General features: G+C 38.8%; 1 protein-coding gene across 4 annotated transcripts in view; it reads right to left on the reverse strand.

The window, feature by feature from the left end:
* Positions 1 to 3,782: 3,782 nt before the first annotated feature.
* LOC127636266 (erbin-like) overlaps positions 3,783 to 18,263 on the reverse strand; it is a 103,337-nt gene continuing 88,856 nt past the window's right edge. For 2 of the 4 annotated variants that reach the window (XM_052116712.1, XM_052116713.1), the window contains exons 16-26: positions 17,953 to 18,126; positions 17,580 to 17,756; positions 17,057 to 17,174; positions 16,667 to 16,850; positions 14,157 to 15,627; positions 11,557 to 11,646; positions 10,271 to 10,327; positions 8,581 to 8,754; positions 8,399 to 8,491; positions 6,047 to 6,121; positions 3,783 to 5,965 (exon numbers count right to left, since the gene is read on the reverse strand). In XM_052116712.1, coding sequence (XP_051972672.1) covers positions 5,858 to 5,965; positions 6,047 to 6,121; positions 8,399 to 8,491; positions 8,581 to 8,754; positions 10,271 to 10,327; positions 11,557 to 11,646; positions 14,157 to 15,627; positions 16,667 to 16,850; positions 17,057 to 17,174; positions 17,580 to 17,756; positions 17,953 to 18,126 — 2,721 coding nt within the window. In that variant the 3' untranslated portion in view covers positions 3,783 to 5,857. Of the gene's footprint in view, positions 5,966 to 6,046; positions 6,122 to 8,398; positions 8,492 to 8,580; positions 8,755 to 10,270; positions 10,328 to 11,556; positions 11,647 to 14,156; positions 15,628 to 16,666; positions 16,851 to 17,056; positions 17,175 to 17,579; positions 17,757 to 17,952; positions 18,127 to 18,263 lie in introns of those variants that run through there. The other 2 variants (XM_052116714.1, XR_007969565.1) reach the window with 2 other exon arrangements.

Consider the following 18,263-nt stretch of genomic DNA (forward strand, 5'->3'; position numbering starts at 1 on the left):
ACACAGTGCTTTCAGTAATGACAAGTACAACCTGTATATGCAGAATATGTTACACAATGTGAAACTGTGATTTTCAATATCTATTGTAAATTATTTCCTAAATTGCTTTACTATCTATTTATAGAGAGCTGGAGAATGATGAATTAACACACATTTTTGTGTATGTTGATGAGACAGGATTCAACTTGACCAAAGTCAGGAAACGTGGCCATAATATTATTGGTCACTGAGCCACTGTTGATGTGCCAGGCCAGCGTGGAGGGAACATTACAATGTGTGCTGCCATATGTGTCAATGGTGTACTCAGCCACATTCCAATCATTGGACCCTATAACCCACAACGTCCCCTCAATTTCCTGGAAACTCCTTACAGAGACCTCATTCCTGAGAATGAGAGAGGGTTGGAAAGAAATGACTTGCCAATGCTTGATGTTATAGTTTGGGACAATGTAAGTTTCCATCGTTTAAATACAGTCAGGGAATGGTTTGTTCTCCCACCATACTCCCATTCCTAAATCCCATTGAGGAGTTATTTTCTGCATGGAGATGGAAGGTCTATGATCACTGTCCTCATAGCCAATTGTCCTTACTGGGTGCAATGGATGCTGGTTGTGAGGATATCACAGCAGATTGTTTTTGGGGGTGACTGCATCATGCCAAAAGATTTTTCCCTTGTTGCATCGCAAGGCAGGATATCAGGTGTGATGTAGATGTAATGTTGTGGCCAGACAAAGGAGAGATCGGAAAACCCATGAGGTTAATGAACTTGCAGCATCATTTATTTTTTCTTGCACATATTGTATTTCCTGTATTTTGCTGTTGTATATATTTGCTTTCTGTACAAGCTTTCTTTACGTATTTTCGGTTGGCTGTAAAGTGTGACATACAATGGTGAGAAATGTTTAAATAAATGTTTTGTTGAATGTATAGTGTGTGCCATTACTTTTTGACAATACTATTCAGCTGCCTACATTTATGATGTTAGCAATTGGAAAATATTACATAATGGGTAACTATCACACTTTCAGATCATTTGACAAGATGTCTTTGCATTTTGACTGTCTTGGTCTAAGCAATGATAAAGGAATCTTTCGTTTGAATGAAAATGATTTATTGGATTTATTTACATTTGAAACATGATTTAATTCTTTGAGTAATCACATTTTGTAGGTCACACAGAGTGGTCTGCTGAATGTATCACGTGATGTGAGGATTGTACTTCGATGTGCCAAATTGATTGAGAAAAACTGTAATCAAGATGGATTGTTGGATGATAGATATATAGATAGGAAAAATAAGGATTGATGGATAAAAGACAGACAGATAGAGATCAAAAATAGATAGATAGACAGACAGACAGATAGATGATAAATGGAAAAAGATAATTACTTTTATTAATATTTATTTGTATTTATTATAGATAGATAGAACAAATAGATAGCTGATAGATCATAGATATATAGAAATGTATTTATTATAGATAGACGGAAAAAATAGATAGATGTTAGATATATAGAAAAAAGATAGATAGATGACAGACAGATAGATAGATAACCTTTGATTAATATGTATTATAGATAGATAGAAAAAATAGATAGATGACAGATAGATATATAACATTTGATAAATAATAATTATTTATTATAGACAGACAGACAGATCAATGGGAAAAAGATAGATAACTTGATTCATTTATCATAGATGGACTGATAGATACATAAACAGACAGACAGAAAAAAAATAGATAGAAAAAATATATAGATTTCTAGATATTAAAAGACAGATAGAAAAAAGTGATGGACAGATCAATGGGAAAAAGATAGATACCTTTTGAAGAATATTTATCATTATTTATTAAATTCAGAAAAGTTGTCACCGGGGCAAGAATGATAAGAGTGACTGTGGATGACACTGTGATTTGAAACGTTCATGTTCTGTATTTTGCCCTCTGGTTATGTTTAGAGGAATGACTGTTTACTCTCCATATGAAACTGCTTTCTGCTCCTCTCAGTGTTTTCAATCACAGCAATTCTGCCACTTATCATTAACCCCCCAAAATATTTTGTATGGAAGTGAAGACTTGACTATATTCTCGCAAAAGGCACTTCCTCTTGAATCTAATCTAAACAGTGGAATTGCTTTATCAGTAAACAAATAGTTCATGAGTTAAAACTGGTAACAGCAATGATTAAAGAAGCTAAATCAAATGAAAACCCATATGTTATTTACTTTGAGTGATCTAATGTCACTTCTTTGCTAAAAATGGACTGAAATTGTCTATGGGTTTGACATATCTGTCACTTGTTAAAATATGTCATTAATTGACATGAGATAAACATCCAAATCACACTTGACGATGTATTTCTATCATTGCTGATGGTCTTCAGTCTTTACATAAAATGTATGTGACCAGTTTTAATGTTATTCTTTGTAAAACTCAAAACATATGCACCCAAAATGAAGACGTCTTGAAGGAAGAGAAAACACCATTTTGAAAGAGCATTAGTTGATTTATTCTTTCCACAGGACAGCATGGAAAGCAAAATTATTTACAAAATCTGGAATGTTGGATAAATGCATACAATCCTCTTAATAGTAGCTGCTTCCAGAGAAACCTTCGACAAAGGGCTGCTTCTGTGACGCAAATTATTGCTGGTTTTAAAAACGTAACCACAAATGCCATGAATAAATCATAACACTTTTAAAAAGTATTTACATTTTGATTAGTAATCTCTAAAAGTCAAAGTAAAGAGTACTAAATAAATAAAAAAGGTGGGACAATAAAATAGAGTAATTGTTTTCTTTTTGTTGTTAAAAGTAAAATTAGGCCTTTAAAATGTCTTTGCAGACAAAATAAAAAGTGTGACAGTCAAGGGGATCTACGCTAGACGGATTCATGATAAAATGGCAGTAACAGTGCCCAGGACGAACATTGTGACAACAGGATCATTCACGGCAAAGACTGTTTTAAATGGAATTTTTCCATCAAATCACAAATCAATCAGAATAATAGTAACAATAATTGACAGATAGCTTAACAACATACTTTGGGGCCAGCACATCAATGCAAGTTTATATTGTGTGAAAAAGCAATGAGAACTGATAAAAACTGAAGTCTTGAGTTCTAAAAATGACGACAGTGCTTTCACATCAATATAAATTGCATCTTTGTCACATTGACAGTTTGTGTTAATTTGATTACTTCAATCCATTTAGCGTACTGGTCTACCGAAGAATACAGCAACAAACATAGAAGGGACTATCACACACTACATCAACAGTTGTTCATCCTCCTTGAGTGTAGTTGACATGGCAAAAAAACAAAACAGCTTTCATGGCCTTTAAACTGACTACCTCATCAAATGCGAACATTACATAATGTTTTATAAAGCTTCGTAGCTTTGAGGAAGTTGATGCATTTGTATCCACATACACTGGTGGTGATAATCTTCGTAGGGTTTTTGAAACAGCAGTGCAATCACTATCTGAAAGGTACACGATGAGACCTCAATTTGCACACTATTCCAACACAAGTACTTTTTCTTTTCTTTTTTTAGAAAAAAATCTGAAATGCCACTTCCTACTGTATGTGTTAATTTTGAAAAGATTTACAATATAAAATGCTGTATCAATCGAGAAATACTAAATGGGTTTTCTTTATTCATATAAAAATGCAATATGCATCCTACGAGTGGAATAAAACAACTCTCTATTGCACTTTCGACCACGGTGTCATATGTCAGCCCAATAAGGCCACTGAATATGCGGTGTGGATCTGTAAGTATTGCTCTGGGCCGAACCCATTTAGACAGTTCAGGGTCATATGGCACTTGACATGTCGTTTTCTCAGCCCTCGTCAAAACCCCTAAAGAAAAACGTCCATGACTGCAATGCTAGTTGAACATCAAAATAAATAAAATGTTAAGTCTACAATCTTCACAGAATAGAAAACTGTTTCCACCAAGTCCAAAGTGAAATAAGAAAAACAAATAATCAAGTGCGAATGCTAGGAGTGATTCGGATTCGTTTTGGGGGACATTGGAATTGCGCCAAGCCAGACTGCTGCGAGGAAAGAATTCACGGTTCCGCACAGCCAGTGTCCCAACATGGTTTGGTTAAGATAGCTTGCTCCACTTTCTGATCCCATCTGTGTTGAAGTTTCTTCACTTTTGAAATCCTTATTGTAGTTCTTCATGTTCCCGTCCATGTTTCACGTTAGGGGTGTAACGGTCCGAATTTCTCACAGTTTCGTTTGTATCACGGTTTTAGGGTCACGGTTTCGGTACGGTTCGGTATTTGCTTTGTTCAGAAAAAAATTATTACTGCGAAATCCAAATAATACTCTTATCTGGTAACAAACACTTCAACAGGTTTGCCCTTAATAAAATCATGGTTTTACAGCAGTAACCATAGTTTAACCATTTTAGTGTAGTAAAATCATAGTAACCATAAAATCAACATGGTTACTGTCATGGTTACTGTCATGGTTACAATATACAGTAAAATCATGGTTACTATATAGAAACTACAGTATTACTGCTATAAAACGATGGTTAATTGTATCAGAACCATGATTTCTGCTCAGAAAACAATGGTAACAGCAGTCATGGTTACTACAATATTATTCTAGTAAAACCATTGTTAATTTTAGTCAGGGTCCTTAAATTTTCTCGAATTACTAAATCAATATTTTAACTGAATACCTGCCCTATTACGCTACATGCATCGACATAAAGTGCATTTCAAACTCATCACTATAAAAGTAATATTCTCGCTATTAAAAAGCATACAAGAAGGGATGTTGTGATAATGCTGCTTGAGTATTTTAATAATACGTTGAAATCCCAAATTTAGTTATAGTTGACATATATATGGCACTCGCATTAAGCGATGTCTGCAAACAGTGCATGTTTTTTTAAACAACATTTGACCATCGCTATTCCCAAAAAGGAGAAACGCAGGGGGCTTCTCTAGAAGTGGCTCGTTTTCTCCGCTTGCCATTGTTAACAACACACGTCATTAAACTTGAGGTGAACCGACCGTGGTGCCAATGCTTACCGAACCACGGGTGGTGAACTGTACGGTTTCGTTTTTTTACCGAGAACCGTTACACTCCTATTTCATGTACAGAGAGCATTTCAGCGTGTCCTAACAGTTGGACTAAAGTCGGTGTCTTCCACTTTGGTTCAGTGAAAGATTGTGGGAACACAGAACAAGACTCTTGTTTCACTGGCGAAACATTCCGGAAGGTATAGAGGCGAGATTACTGATCAAGTGTATAGCATTTACCAGTGGTTGACACTTGAGTTTTTCATCAAGATGAACAAATATGGAGATATCTCCCCAATGAGAAAAGTGGCGAACAGGCCAACAAATACAGATTTCACATCCAATTCAGCTTCGCTCACCCCAGTCCTACATTCATTTCCACAGTAAGCACATACATAGCATTTTCTCCAAGCTCAAAATCTCACACAGGTCGTAAAAGTGGTTTTAAAAATCTCTTTAAAATAAAAATAAAAAACAAAGACAAGATGTTATGGAGAGCCCTGCCCTCAAAAGGTCAGCTACATCTAATGTCCCACTAGAACTCTACACATTTGATTCATAAAAAAAGTCAAATCAAAAACTATCTTTACAAAAGAAAGCACAGGTTTTCATATCGGTTGGACTATACCAACAAGCGTTCCTACAGTGAAGGCGCATGCTGTCCGTCTTCCACTTGACGCAGTTGTTTTGCCCGTTTTCACCGATGGTTCCTCACTGTCCCATTTAAATAAGTTTGGATTGACTATATATAGCACTGGCTCCTCTGCGTATAAAAATAAGACAGTGAACATTCAATTTGAGCAGGTCTCTATGCTGCCATCTCTCGGATGATGATCAGGTCGACGGTGCTGGCAAAGGTCTTCAAGAGGGATACGGCGTATCTGTGATCCATGTTGATGAAGTTGTATCCGTTTGCCTGCAGAGAGGATGTTTACTAAGTAAGTTAAAAGATAAGATATGTGGAAATACACAAAGATGAGGAGATGATATGTATTACCTGGATGATTTTGTCTCCAGGTTGCAATAGTTTTGAAGCAGGTCCCTCTGTCTGAACCCTCGTCACAAATATGCCCTGGACAAATAGTGCAAAAAATGAGCTATGGTTAACTATTTTTATGGCTGAATTATGAATATAATACATTATTCGTTTTTGCTGTGGTATCGAAATTAGTATTGAGAACCATGAAATTTCACTGGTATTAATATTGACTAGCTAAAGTTTAGTATTGTGACCAGAGGTCGACTGATATATTGGTTTTACTGATTATATGGCGCTAGTTGCTTTTTGTTACTATCGGTAATCGGCAAAGTCTACGGCGATAGTTTTTTACATTCCTTTCTGCTGCCAAAAACCTTCAGCATTTATGTCTGAGCCTGTCACCCCAAGGAGAGACAAAGACTTTTTTTAACATTCAATAAATCAATTTTAAAAACCATTAGACGATTAATCGGTTATCAGCCTTTTCCACCACCTTAGTTATCGGTATCGGCAAAATACACTATCGGTCATTGTTTAAAGGGATAGTTCACGCAAAACTATCCATTCTATCATCATTTACACACCCTCACCATGAGCCACTTTGAAACTACTCATAATTTACAGTATTTAATAGAACTTGTTATTGATATAAATTTCCCAATTCAATTCCGTTTCACAAGCTCTTGATTTGTTTAAATTACGATTCGATATCGATTCATCTAGGTATATTTCAGTTATAATGTCCTTTTTGCTTACACATGTAAGAAATTCTCTCCCAGATAATGCTGTTAGTTATACAGGGGACTTTCTACAAGGTATATTACCAAAATATTAATTTGACTAATTATGTTTTGTTTTTCATAATTTTGGTTATATTTTGGCTTTTCAAAAATGAACAAATCCATGTACTAAATTAATAAAAATGATAATATATTCCAGATAATTTTTTGTTGCACGTTTACTGTTTAAATTAATAATTGTTACTATTTAAAAGTATTTACATTGATTTGTTGAACACGTGCTAAAACCGGTACTGTCTCTTTAACAAAACCGGCATTTCATAAAGAGCATCTGTAAATGAGCCCATGTTAACAAAGACTCGATTGGCTTTATCTAATTTGATGCATGATCCATGCATGATAGAATTAAAATAATGTTTAAACTAAATGTTTATTTTTAGCTGTTTTTGATCAACAACTGACTGTAAAGAACAGAAAGGGTATGAAAAGAGACATTATTAAATGACAAATGGATTGAGTGGATCTTGTCTTTGGACACACATAGAACAACTTTTACTCTCAACATGCAGTAACAGGATCTCACTGCAGAATACTCCACCACTATGAGTGTAATCTAAACATATTGCCAAATATATACATTTAAGTTGCATGGAACAAAAGTTAATTGCAAACGCGTGTGATTTCCTCTTGTTATAGAGGGTTGCACAAAGAGTAAAATATCAATCTTGGGATTTATGAATCAATATTGAGATGAGTTGCGAAGCGCGGTGTGAAAGGTGTGAGGCGCAGGGCAAGTGCGAGGCGAAAGTGAGAATGCAAGGCGATAGTCTGTGTTCCGCGACTGCTCCTTGAATAACGTATTATGTGTGAGTAATGCCAGCCGTTGGAGTTTCTGGTGCCCCCCTAGGGAGTTGGTGTCCTACGCAGACTGCGTAATATGCGTATTGGGAGTGGCGGTACTGCACAGCTGCATATAAGAAAGAGAGGATGGTTTAGGTGAGTGTTTGACTACTTCCTTGACTCCCTTGCTGCTTCTGAAAATAATGTGCAATATTTTGCGTTTTGTGATGCTACAGTGCTATTACTGTAAAAGCTGCACTATTGTTAAAAGAGCTGACACTGTCATGCTACTGAAAAATGTAGTTAAAACACTGCTCATCATGTTTTTCCAACTCCAAAATGACCCCAAATCACCATTAAAGTATCATAGAAGTATATAAAGTCCATAAAGCCTATGCGCTATATTTCAAGTCTTCTAAAGCCATTTAATAGCTTTGTGTGAATAACAGAATGACATTTAAGTCACTATTCACTGATAATCTTCCCATCTGCAGAAGCTCTACAGACAAAAGCCATTAATGATATATGACAGCTAACGCCATTCTCTAGTTCTCACGTATCATGTGACCAAACGTCATTGACATCAATGGCGCCATATTTGATGAAGGGAAGATTTTCAAGTGAAAATGTTTCACAGAAAGCTTTTGTACGGTTTAAGAAAACCTGGAATAGAGTGCAAAAGTACTATTTTTTTGGGTGAACGATTCCTTTAAAGAATAACGTGCACTGATGAATCAAGGGGTCCAATTTTGGTTTTTCAAGTTGACTACAGAATAAAAACAATACGTACGTTGTCTTCTGGGTGGAAGGGATTCCCCCTGCCACCAACACCTCCTGATATACTGAAACCCAGCTCAGGATTCTTCAAAATCTTCACACGGAGCTAAAAATACACAGATTCATCCATCACATTACACTCAACACTTCACACATAAACGATTACAAACTGTTCTCTCTCGTTTTGGTCGGTACCTCCTGCTGGAGTGACTCATGTGGGACCCGTGGAGGCCCAGGTGGCTGCTGGGACACTTTGAGCATCAGGTAGTCAATGAGCTGCTCTCGTGAGGGGTGACGTGCCATCGGTTGCTGACCGCAGTTCATAGGAGATCTCACGGGAGGAAACATTTGGCCATTCATTAAAGGCACCTGAGAGAGAACAACCAAAATAATCAATTAATTATTTAGTTTAGATTAATTTATGCATTTGGTAGATGATTTTATCCAAAGCAACTTACAGTGCATTCGAGGTATACATTGTATCATGTTGTGTGTTCCGTGGGAATTGAACCCATACACTTGGTGTTGCAAGAGTAATGCTCTACCAGTTGATTGTAAACACCAGTAAACACCAGTCTAATAAACACAATGTCTTCTTTAAAACAATCCTTACATGAAACAAAGACTCTGAGACTAGTACAGGTCTGAGAAAAGGTCTTTTAACCTTCACTAAATGTCCCCTGTGACTTGTGATGCATATTTCAGACAGCAGGGGGCAGAAAGTTCCCACTAAATGTTTCAATGTCTGGACTACACCATTTGGTACTGTATAAGGTCAGAACAATTAATCATTTTTGATTGCAGAGGCATCATGTATTTTGAATTAGATTTTTCACTAAATACGACACAAAGGAAAACTACAAATTGCATCAAAATGTTTGGGTTTTTACAGAGATGTTCATACAAGGTCCCAGGTCATCAATGGAGTACTTATGAGTACAAATTGGTAAATAAAAAATGTATTAATTACAAAGTCATTAAAAATTATTGAAATTGTGGAATGACAACAAAATATATTGTTTAATCTGTACTGTAATAGCCTGACCCTCACTGATGTGACATACAACGGTCTACTACAGAAAACATGCTGTGACACGTCGTACATCTAAAAACCTTTTCCTTAGTGTGTGTGCAAGTGCGAGCACATGTCCGAGGACTTTGTGTGTGCAAACACACATAAACATATGTGCTCATCTAAATGATTGGGATGCTCCTGAATACTTCATATTTCTGTATTTTCTAGTCTAATCCATTAATTTCCAATGGCCGGTCATTTTTGACCGGTAACACCACAGGTGTAACAAAGTGAAATTAAACCAATAAAATGGTCCAAATTGTTTAATGTTTTCAGATACCATATGTGAACAAAGTCAATGAATTTTATTCCAATTGTATTAATAAAAACAAAAAGGTTGTACAGGTCAAAATGACCAGAACCCAACACAAGGGCTCAGGGAGTCAGTGGCCCCTCGAAATTATTACTTAAACCACATCTTTTCAGAACTAACTTTAAGCCGTTTTTACAATGACTTTTAAACAACTAGTGACAAGTGATTTCCAGTGGATGTATGAAGTCCGTTCCTCTCAAGTTCACACAGGTGTTCAGAGTAACAACAGTTCATCACATTACCTACACTAACTTTGACAACCAGAAAGTGTCCAAATACTTGTTGGCTTCATTTTGAACTGTATATCTATTGTTTTATCATTTAAAACCTGACAAACTTTTTTTGTTAAATGTTTTGCTTAAAAGGTGCACTTGTGCCCTCTTTCTTTAAATGAAATGCTAATTGGCATTGGCTAAAAGACATTCAAAGATTTTTAAGTGTGGCTTAAAGTGTCCAAATTCATTTTGGGGCCATTATATATAGGATATAGCACTTACTTTTCTTAGAGTGTCGACATGGTAGCCCTGTTGTCCATGTGGACTAAAGACATCGTCCTGCAGGATGACAGCACAAAATGACTCAACAATCATTGCTACAGAATCACAGTGTTCTGCTGTCTTAAACAGTGTCGGGTCATAATGCAAAGACTCATGACTACGGCGGACAACTATAGCTTTAAAACGACAAAATAATTAGTCAAAGCACTTCAGAATAAAATCAATATATGAAACCTGCTTTGATAATTCAAGTGTTTCACAATGAGGGTGACATACAGTACATTATATAGTATGGAATATGTCTCAAAACCTTGTGATCGGGACTGCGGATTGCAACTGATTCTCATGAAAGTTGAATTGGCAGTAAATGTGTTGTCATAAGCTGGTGTTGATTAAGTTCCTGCCCTTTGTACAAATGCCTCTCATTTATAGCACCAGGATGGTTTATCAAGGTCCTCCAATCAGATACACTGATTCCACACAATGAAAATCAGACTAAAAGTTGCCCATTGTTTAGCTTTCATTCAAATTATAACAGATTTCATGAGCTTTTCAGTTCAACTGATCAAGAGGTCTTGAGGTCAGACTTTGGGATTCAGCACTGACACAAATAGAATGAGTGAAGTGTTTGTTTGTGGGCCTCATGTTTGGTGTGTATGGGCTCGTTAGGAATGTTCTTAATCTAGTATTACTTAAACAACCTAAAGCAATTGTGCAAACCAGCCAAGGCTGGATATTACCCGACTTTGGTGAATTTGAAGGGGGGGGGTCTATGCTCTAAGAGAGTCCATTTCCACCACACTTGCTGTTTAGTTTAGTGCTGTTTATTTAATAAATATAAATACTTAAATTTCAGTCTGTTCTTCACACAAAGCTATTGTATGGCTTCCGAAGACTTTAAGTGTAGGTCACGAGACATATGGACTACTTTTATGACACTTGATGGTGCTTTTTGTCCTTTTTTGGTGCTTGACAGTTCCTGGTCACAATATGCTTCCTGGTATTCTTTGACATATCTTAATTTGTGTTCCACAGAAAAAAATAAAATAATATGGGTTTGGAATGACATTTGGGCGAGTATACGATTCGATAAAACACCCTCAACATAATCAGTACAGGTGTGCAGAAATATTGGTAGGTATACCAGCAAATAATGCACATCTAACTTAGCTGAAAGCACACAGGTTAAACAGCAAGCAGCGAAGATAACTCTTGGGAAACTGTGAGAGACTCCATTGAGCCTCCGGTGGTCTGGAGAGATGAGGTCTCAGTAAAGCTGTACTCACATGAGCTCCATACTGCCGCCCGTCTACTGCGCTAAAGGCCAGAGAGTTTTGACTGCTACAGAGAGTGGCCAAAGACCGAGACAGAGTGCTCTGAACACAAGATGACACATGCACACACAAACACAAGCATTCAATGATGACTTCAGTGAGCATGCATTAACCATGAGTACAGTTTGAAACATGCAAGCGTTAGTTCAGGCTGGTTTATATGTTAATGTGCATACAAAAACATGCAGAAAAATACGGTGCATGGAGTGTTATTAGGAGAGAAAACAAACAATACCACATCCATGCAGATATTTGTGATCAAAGGTGAATTGGCACCACTAGTGGCACCAAATAGAACTGAAAATACATTTAAAAAATTTCTGAAGAACATGTGGGTGTGGTGGGTGGTTGCCAAGGCATTGCTATGGTTGCTAAGGTGTTGAGAGTTTTAAAGCTTTGTATACATTTTAAAATTCTGCTAATTACTTACAAAGCTTTTTGAATGGTCCAGCACCTTAGTACTTAATGACCTTCTACCATGCTCTTAAAAGTGAACTCTGCCATTAAATTCATGCTGTATTGCCAGAGTAACTTCCCTTGCTGAGCCTGGTTTCCCCCAAGGTTTTTTTTGTGTGAAAAATGTATAAAACTTATCATTCACTACTCTGATGTGTTTTTACGGACATTTTCAATCTGTCCCTCTCCCTGTCTGTAGTCCCCACATGCTTCAAAACATCAACCATTGTGCCTGTACCGAAGCAAGCCACAATCACTTGCTTAAATGACTGGCGTCCTGTTGCTCTGACCCCCATCATCAGCAAATGCTTTGAAAGGTTAATCAGAGATTACATCTGCTCTGTTCTGCCCCCCTCTTTGGACCCATTGCAGTTTGCCTACCGCAACAACCGCTCCACTGATGATGCCATTGCATCTACACTACACACTGCTCTCTCCCATCTGGAAAAAAGGAACACATATGTGAGAATGCTGTTTGTAGACTACAGCTCAGCATTCAACACCATAGTGCCCTCCAAGCTTGATATGAAACTCCGGGCTCTGGGCTTAAACGGCTCGCTGTGCAGCTGGATCCTGGATTTCCTGTCAGGCAGACGTCAGGTGGTTAGAATGGGCAGCAACATCTCCTCATCACTGACCCTCAACACTGGAGCCCCGCAGGGCTGTGTTCTCAGCCCACTCCTGTATTCCCTATACACGCATGACTGTGTGGCAACACATAGCTCCAATGCCATCATTAAGTTTGCTGACGATACGACAGTGGTAGGTCTGATCGCTGACAATGATGAAAGAGCCTACAGAGAGGAGGTGCACACTCTGACACACTGGTGTCAGGAGCACAACCTCTCCCTCAACGTCAGTAAAACCAAGGAGCTTGTGGTGGATTTCAGGAGGAAAGACGGAGAACACAGCCCCATCACCATCAATGGAGCACCGGTGGAGAGAGTCAGCAGTTTCAAGTTCCTCGGTGTCCACATCACTGAAGAACTCACATGGTCCGTCCACACTGAGGCCGTTGTGAAGAAGGCTCACCAGCGCCTCTTCTTCCTGAGACGGCTGAGGAAGTTTGGAATGAACCACCACATCCTCACCCGGTTCTACACCAGCACTGTAGAGAGCATCCTGACTGGCTGCATCACCGCCTGGTACGGCAATAGCACTGCCCACAACTGCAAAGCCCTGCAAAGGGTGGTGCGAACTGCCAGAAACATCATCGGAGGTGAGCTTCCCTCCCTCCAGGACATATACACTAGGCGGTGTGTGAAAAAAGCTCGGAGGATCATCAGAGACTCCAGCCACCCGAGTCATGGGCTGCTCTCACTGCTACCATCAGGCAGGCGGTATCGCAGCATCAGGACCTGCACCAGCCGACTACATGACAGCTTCTTTCCCCAAGCAGTCAGACTGTTGAACACTTGATCTATCACGATCAATAATTAGCACTGCACTTTATTCATCTTATATCTCACACTGGACTGTCATAATTATATTCTCCACAATATACTACTTCATATATATATATATATATTTCATATACTCCTCATTGTATTGTATACTGTGTGTATTGTTTACTGTACATTGTATATAATTATTGTGTTGTGTAAGTATGTGTACATTTGATTTGTAAATTGTTTTGTGTAAGTATGTTTTATTGTAATTGGTATATGTCTCGTCACTGTCATGACTGCTATGTTGCTCGGAACTGCATACAAGAATTTCACCTACTGTTGCACTTGTGTACATGGTAGTGTGACATAAAGTGATTTGATTTGATTTGATTTGATTTGAAACCATAATCTTTTGTAACTGAAAAGTTTGTCTCTTCTCAACTCGGGTAACAAAATTATCTCAGAGTTCCCCTGTCATAATTATGACTTAAGTGGGCATTCGTGTGCTGCTTCCAAGTTCAACACTTTGATTTGCTATAGTTCTGATAGCAAGTGAAGGCAGCATTTGATTAATGTTTTAACTGTTCAAATAAAATGAGTAGTAGTAGGAGCTATGTTTGCCTTAACAAACACCACTGAAAAGTTTTACGTTGCAGTGGAATGTTCCTGTCATAACAGGAAATCTGATATTCGTAAGCACAATCATACCTTCTCCATTTTCTTGGATTCGATGTGCCTCATGACCTGATCTCTCCAATCTGCCGGAACCCTTCCACCTCCACTGACTGGCACATCCAACAGTGAGTGCTCAGACTTCACCCTCATGCTGGGCCTCTTGTTGGGGCTGCCATGCTGGTAGTTGAAGTCGCTAACAGACATGGTCCTCTCTGGAGGCTCGTGAGGTGGAGGACGGGCACTCTGCGGTCGAGGAGCATTAGGTCCATCCATGCTGTACGTACGAGCTGACAGGGGCCTGTGAAGAGCCTGACTCACCTGCAGGGGTCCACGGCCTGCCGTGTGAATGTCCCGGTATGTCATGTACTCTCCTTCCATTCCTGGCGTACGGCGGGGATCCGACATGCACATGCCAGAAGGGGTGCCAGAAAATCCACTACCTTGTTTCTGAAAGGTGCCACGTTGGCCACCAGGTGGATGCATCCTCTCTTTTGCCCACATGTCTGGAGTATTGGGCGATAGATGCTGTTGGGGCATGCTGTTGGGGTAAGGAGGAGCATTGTTGCGGTTGGAGTAGTTTGTGTTGGCAAGGGAGTGTTGCGGGGGTAGATAAGTTTGCTCGGGAGGTACAGGTGTACGTTGACTCCACAAGTTGTCTTTTTGCACAACGCTACTAGCGTACTGGATGTTGTACTGCGGTGGGGGGTCAACGGGGTAGCGGGCGGTACTTGCTTGAGGTTTTGAGCTGGACAGAAGATCAGACGAAGAAGCAGAGGAACCAGGGTAAATCTGCAATGGCTGGTCATTGAGCAAGGATGCAGACTTTGAACGGACGATGCTTTGGCCTTGAGCACCAGTTACAAAGGTTCTGGCCGAGCCCACCATCTCATATGGGGGGTTTTCTCCACCGATGGAATACAGCTTCATTCCACCAGCATCCATGTTAGCAATGCTCTGAGATTTTACAACTGGGGGCGGTGGACACTTCTTTGGCGAAAGCTCCTCGGTGCTACGAGAAAGAATCATGTCGCTCAACGCCGTTACACCGGTTGACACTGTCCTTGTAGTCTCGTACCGTAAGGGAACTTGATCTGTTCGGCCATTAAAATTCTCCCCAGACTTGTTTTTTTGAAGCCGATTCCCATTCTCGAGATTCTCAAGTGAAACCATGGCATTGTTGTTGCTTGACATGGACTCCTTTGTTGAAGAAGTTTTGGTCCTCTCTTGGTCCTCATATGACACCATGTTGTCTGGTGGGAGTTTAGCTACATTCATGTTGATCTGATCCCACTTGCTGTACTGGTCCACCATGCCGTTATTAATACCCTTCTCAATGAAAGCAAGCCTCTCCTCCATGGATAGACTGTAGTCAGTCATCTTATCTTGTTTTCTTTCGTAGCTCTTCTGGTTCTTCAAGATAGTCTGTAGGGATGTCTCAGAACCATTACAGTTTTGTAGGAGAGGGGTCGTCTGCTTCAACTTGTTAAGGTTTTCATCCTCTTGCCTGAGATTGAGCAAATCAAATCAAAAATACAAGTCAAGGCAAGACTCCAGCTCTGTTTTAAAACCTAGTGAGATGCCTTGCAGTCTACTGCCAACATAGGGAGCTGCCTTCCAAGACAGCAATAGAGTTAAGCAGCATGTTGCCAAGTTAACAACGTGATATTCAAATAAGTATGCAAATACATTGCAAACACAAATTTGGGGTAAAACAGTAAATATTCATTATTAGCTACTTTTGTATAACTTGTCAAATATCTTGAATATTTTCTATTTTTTTTAACTTGAGTATTCAGAATTTTCCTTAGTCACAAAACACACATGCAGATTACACACAATTATTTTACCAAATAATTTCCATATTATTTATATTATATTGCCAAGTCATTCGGATTACTGTCTAAGGATTTTATTTTAATAATTTAATAGAGATTGCACTCACTAAGAGCAATTTCAAGCCAATGAAATATTTTACAGCAGACCATAACTAGAAAATTATTAAGATTAAACTTATTTCCAATACTTTTCCAGGCCCGGATATCACCATTTTAAAGTTCCTTGATATTTCCAGGTTATTCATGACTTTGGGAACTCTGTTTATGTGATGCAGCCAAAAAAAGATACCATAACAATGACTTAAAATGCTGCCTAGCTAGGTAGCTTACAAAGTCTTGAACAGAGCTATCATTTTTGGCATTGTTTAGTAATCTTTTCTAATGCTAAAAAATGTTTTGGTCCTTTTGCCACTTTTATTGATTGCTATGACGGAGAGATGACAATAAATAAAAACACAAGTCAGACTTTAACTTGAGTCCCCCACATGCACCATGGCTCAACATATCAGAGCATACACACTTACAACTTTGCCAGAGCTCCAACATAAACTTTATTCTGTCTGTTTATTGACATATAATTTGCCTCAACGTATTAAGATTCATATTTCACATTCTACACAAACTGTTAGCTTTTGATCACATGCATAACTGGACACAGAACTAAAAAGCCAACAGAGATGTATGCAATGAAGAGAAATGTGTTTGTACCCATTCTTGGGGACGAGGGGCATCTTGGACTCTCTCTCTGGAGTGCAGAGGGAGTTGTCCTGACTGCTGTCTGTGGTTAATGACACTGAATCAGACATGCGTGAGGGTGATGAGCAGTTGCTGTTGTTCTGGTTACTGTTAGCAACCGTCTCGTCCAGCAGAGAATCAGCATCCTTTCCATCATCTACATCAACAGACAGATTTACTTAATTTGTACATTTGTTTCACACTCCCTATTTTGAGAAACTTTTATAGGAAGGATACTCAAATGACACAGCTCGGATTTGACCCTTGGGCCAGGTTTTTGAGTACACTTGATCCATAGTACACCCTACAGTTTAATCTGAGAAATGTTCATTGATACCAATGAAGGAGCAGGGGTCTCTTTACCCTTTTTGTCCTTGCTGAGGGCCACTACTTTAGGCTGGTTAATGGAGATCTCAATGAGAGGAGGTCTCATCTCCGCAATCTTCATCTCCTCCTCGTCGGATGATAGCTCCTCTGAGTCCTGACCACAAAAACACATCACAATCACACACTCACATTCAATGTTCTTTCTAAATCTAGAGTGATAAAGTAAACTCATTTCCATATACATTTGTTTAAATTATGTAGCCTAATGATCCAGTGTGTCCTGACATTGAATTACATATAGTACAATTTGAGCAAATCTATCCTGACAGGAGCTTCATATTCACTTAGAGTAAGAGAATAATACGTGACAGTATCTAATCTAATTTACAGCATCGAATTTAAAAGCCCTGAATTTAAAAATGGCAAATCCCAGAGCATGCCATATCCAATGTTCTTGGCAAATTAAGCATTTCCCCTCCAATTCTGTGAAAATATTCTCCCTTGTAGATCTAAAGAGTCGTTTACGAGTCTCTAATTTGGAGTCCAAGTCAAGTTATACCTCGAGGGTGTCATCATGGTTAACCATAGTTCTCATGTTGTCTGATGTCTTGAGAGGCATTCTTTCAACAATATAGTTGTCTGTTGCATCTCTTGGATCATAATTTGGGTGACTGTTTACAGTTGATTTGGGCTCCATCTCAACAGCTTTGCCATTGGTGCAGGGACCGTCAATCACCTGATAGCGTACAGGAAATTAGTTAACAAAACAATCCACTTGTGCTACATTCCACACAAAACATTCTTTACACAACCATAAGATCATAAGCATTATATTATTCTGACCCAGTTAAAGATTAAGCATTTCTTGAACCCCAAAATTACACGCATGACAATGGTTGGCTAACTATGTGAAAGTGTTTCTGTAATCCAACCTTCACTCCCACATCTTGAACTCCAATATTGTTCCTCTCGCTGGTCCTGGTCTCTTTTCCTGCCTCGTCACCAGACTCGTCCTCTTTGAGTCTGTGGGCAACGGACTGGGCTGTTTTCACCATGCTCTTCAGCTCGTCAGGGTACGGTGTGGGGTAGCGCTTCAGATTGCCCTCCTTTAAACACAAAGACCTGATTCAGTCAGTAACAATGTAATTTAAGGGCAAGAGGGACCTTGTTTTGCAATTAAAACTCTATTGAACAAAAAAGTGGTAAATTATAAAACAAACAGTTAGAATCTAAAATCAGATTG

This window comes from Xyrauchen texanus, chromosome 44 (genome assembly GCF_025860055.1).
Source record: "Xyrauchen texanus isolate HMW12.3.18 chromosome 44, RBS_HiC_50CHRs, whole genome shotgun sequence".
NCBI classification, from domain to species: Eukaryota; Metazoa; Chordata; class Actinopteri; order Cypriniformes; family Catostomidae; genus Xyrauchen; species Xyrauchen texanus.